At 45.1% G+C, this 3,655-nt stretch overlaps 1 protein-coding gene across 1 annotated transcript in view; it reads left to right on the forward strand.

Moving 5' to 3' along the window:
- The window catches only part of LOC101858826, a 29,951-nt gene extending 27,855 nt beyond the window's left edge, over positions 1-2,096 (forward strand). The window contains exon 4 of the mRNA XM_005112452.3: positions 285-2,096. Within this exon, the coding sequence (XP_005112509.1) occupies positions 285-1,211 (927 nt within the window). The 3' untranslated portion in view covers positions 1,212-2,096. The remainder of the gene's footprint in view (positions 1-284) is intronic.
- Positions 2,097-3,655: the final 1,559 nt, after the last annotated feature.

The following is a 3,655-nucleotide window of genomic DNA, read 5'->3' on the forward strand; positions in this document are numbered from 1 at the left end:
GTGGAATGTTGTACAACCTCAAAGAGAAAAAAAAGGGCAACATACTCATTCACAAGCTCACGTACTTGCACATACACACATGTGTGTTCACACTCACATACCGTACCCATAGGACTGCATGGACCTTAGGAACCTTGTTTTGTTTTCTATCCATCCTCCTCTCCCCCTTCCCCTTCCCCTTTTCCACTCCTTTTTCCCTTTCCCCTTTCCTCTTTCCCCACCCCCCACCCCCATTCTCTTCTCCCCCCCTCTCTTTTCTTTCTTGTGCCCCCCCCCCCTCTCAGGTATGGCGCGGCTACAAAGGTAACGTGTACTTTGAGCCACTCACCATACACCAGGTGAAGAACTCACTGGGAAACAAGTCTGCTGACCTTGAACCCCGGGGGTCAGTGTCTATGTCAGTGTCCCCTTCCAAGACCGTAACCCCCCGTGTACCGACCCGAGCTACGACCGCTGGGGGGTCCAGCAAGTCGTACAGACTGATCAACTCCTCCCCTCAGGTCTACGTCATGGACAAACAGGCTGTGGTCGGCTCGCTGGGCGAAGGTATCCAACGAGAGCTCAGATACATCGAGGGATTGGAGTCTACCGGGAGTCTGGCCATGCGGCCCATGAGTAGTGGGGCCACCTTTCACAGAGCGGGGCCCACCTCGAGGCGAATGCTTTACAAGCGCGATCGGATCTGTCGTGGGTCAAACTTCCATGTGGGTGAGAACGCGTGCCCACGGGGTGGGGCGGGAGGCACTGGGGTTGGTGGCGGTGGGAGTACGGACGCGATCAGTAGGCGGAGTTCGTATGCTAGTAGTCGCTTCACCAACCGTAAACAATACAGTCAGAGCGCGGGCCCGGTGTCACGCCCACACCACGCCTCTCGGTCACGCCCACCTCCACACAATGGAGCCCAAGAGCTGGTTGTCAGTGGCGACAAGTTTGCTCCGCCCACTGTTATGTCACCACTTCTAAGAACCACAACTCAGTTCTCCCTGAGCCACCAGCGCTCGCCCATTGACAGCCCTGATTTGTTGCGAGAGTACGAGCAGTTACCCCCGATGGAGCAGGTCAGCGTGAGTCTGCGACACATGGACATACAGGAAGGGAGGGATGACCTGGAGTCGAGACCTTCCTCATACACGGAAGAGCTGAAACCTTTCATCAAATACAGCCCAGATGTCAAGGGCAGCTATGAGAGGAACGTGGTTAACACCTGCTGAGTGATGTGTCGAGGGATAGTGTGTTAACACCTGCTGAGTGATGTGTCGAGGGATAGTGTGTTAACACTTGCTGAGTGATGTGTCGAGGGATAGTGTGTTAACACCTGCTGAGTAATGTGTCAAGGAGTTGTGTATTGACACCTGCTGAGTGGTGTGTCAAGGAGTTGTAGTTAGCACCTGCTGAGTATGAGTAGTGTGTGGATACATGCTTAGTGGTGTGTCAATACATGCTTAGGGGTGTGTTGACATGTGCTTAGTGATGTGTTGATACATGCTCAGTAGTGTGTCAATGGTAGTGTGTTGGCACCTGCTGAGTAGTGTTTTGATACCGGCTGAGTGGTTCTGTACATGCTTAGTGGTGTGTCAATACATGCTTAGTGGTGTGTCGATACATGCATAGAGGTGTGTGATACCTGCTTAGTGGTGTGTTGATACCTGCTTAGTGGTGTGTTAATACCTGCTTAGTGGTGTGTACTTGCTTAGTGGTTCTGTACATGCTTAGTGGTGTGTTGATACCTGCCTAGTGGTGGTGTGTTGATACATGCTTAGTGGTGTGTCAGTACATGCTTAGTGGTGTGTCAGTACACGGTTAGTGGTGTCAGTGTGTAGTGTGTTGACACCTGTTGAGTAGTGTGTTGATACAGGCTGAATGGTGTCAGTACATGCTTGAAGGTGGGTCAGTACATGCTGAGAGAGGTGTGAGAGGAATCTGGTGCTGAATGTTTAGTGACAGGTGACCAGTAGTGACCACCTTTAGCAAGGAAGAGGACACACAGGATGCCTTGAGTCTACAGTTTCTCAGGATTTTTCTTAACACCTGCTTGGATATATATATGAGACCCTCATGACTTTTATTGAATATCCCGAAAATTTTTTTGACAAAAATAAAAAAGATTATCCTGAAAACAGGAGTACTGCCTGTCCAACTCCCTGAAATAGTAACAGTGTTACAAACTCATGAACTCTTACGGATGTGCACTGCGGAAATCTTTTTTCCTTTTTTTCTTTTGAATATGAAATGATTTTTACTTTCATTAGCACCCCAAAAATGATAACAGGTCCCTTGAATTTTATGAAAGTGATTTTCTATGAAAACCTTTTCTCATTTGCCTGTTTTAGTGGTGTGTAAGCTATTCTTGCTCTTTCTATTACTGGTGCAGAAGATATCTTCTGTGTGTGATTTTTCTGTTTGATAAAACTGCTCCCAAAGGACTAGCAGTATAACTGTTTAAACTTTGAAGGATGTGCAGTCATTTTCAGTAGAAATAGCTGAGTATTGTTAAGAATAGTTCTAAAATTGTTGTGAAGATTGATGGTAGTACTCAATTTGACTCTGACTGGCATGAGATGCATTTAAGGTTTCTGGGACAGATGGAATAGCTTGCTGGTAGTTCCTTCCTTTACACAAATCTGAAGCAGCATTGAAGAGATTTCAGAGTGGGTCAAAATTCCCTGATAATCTCACACAGGGTCAGATTCTGAATTTGCCAAGCAGATTTCTCTAGCCACAATTCTTATTATCTGATATTTTCTGTGATATGAGCAGGAGCTTTATGTGAGAGCATTGTTGTGCCAGAAAGAGACATTTTATCTTGTGTTTGTCGAATGAAGCTGTCCACCTATTGTAACACGTTTCTCTGTCATGTCTTATAATTTCTTTCAGTAATTCCATGTTAGATAATTATGAAATTTTCACATTTATAAGCAGCATTCCATACATTTCAGTATTTCCTGAGCCAAAGTATACACTTCAGTTATCAAGGAAAAGTTTCTTTTGTTAATGTCAGTATTTCAGTGAGTGGTTGGAGAGCTCTATACTGGTAGGTCCTACTTCTGTCTGTCTGTCTGTCTGTCTGTCTGTCTGTCTGTCTGTCTGTCTGTCTGTCTGTCTGTCTGTCTGTCTGTCTTTTCCTGCATTTAATAACCATTATTGTGTCAATGTGCTTCTGTTAACTCAAACAAACGATAATTCAGCAACAATGCATCAACAATCCTGTCTTACACAAGCTTTTGTGCTGCAAACATTGTCAAGCTTTTGTACTCATAACAAGTTATTAAACATTATTAAACATTTTCAGTTTGGTAGGAATTAATTTTGAATTTTGCCCGGGTGGTGGCCGAAGCCTATTCTTATCAATTTTGGACCACCAAGGGATCTTTAACTTGTGCAACTTGCACACAGGACCTCTGAGATTTTTCTCCCTTATCAGAGAAGGCTGGGCGTTAAATCTTATCTACCCAACAGGGTGTAGCTGAAAGACAGAGGTAAGAATAAACTGAGGAGTAGCAGTACAAAGGCTACAGAAAGGCTGCTTGTCTTAGGGTTATGACAACAGAAGGCTATTCAGTGACACTCCTCCTAGATTTTATATTGACACACATGTTCTGACACAGCTGTGTTATTAATTTTATTACTTGAAGTCATAATAGACAATGTTGTCTTT

Source organism: Aplysia californica, unplaced genomic scaffold (assembly GCF_000002075.1).
Source record: "Aplysia californica isolate F4 #8 unplaced genomic scaffold, AplCal3.0 scaffold01276, whole genome shotgun sequence".
NCBI classification, from domain to species: domain Eukaryota; kingdom Metazoa; phylum Mollusca; class Gastropoda; order Aplysiida; family Aplysiidae; genus Aplysia; species Aplysia californica.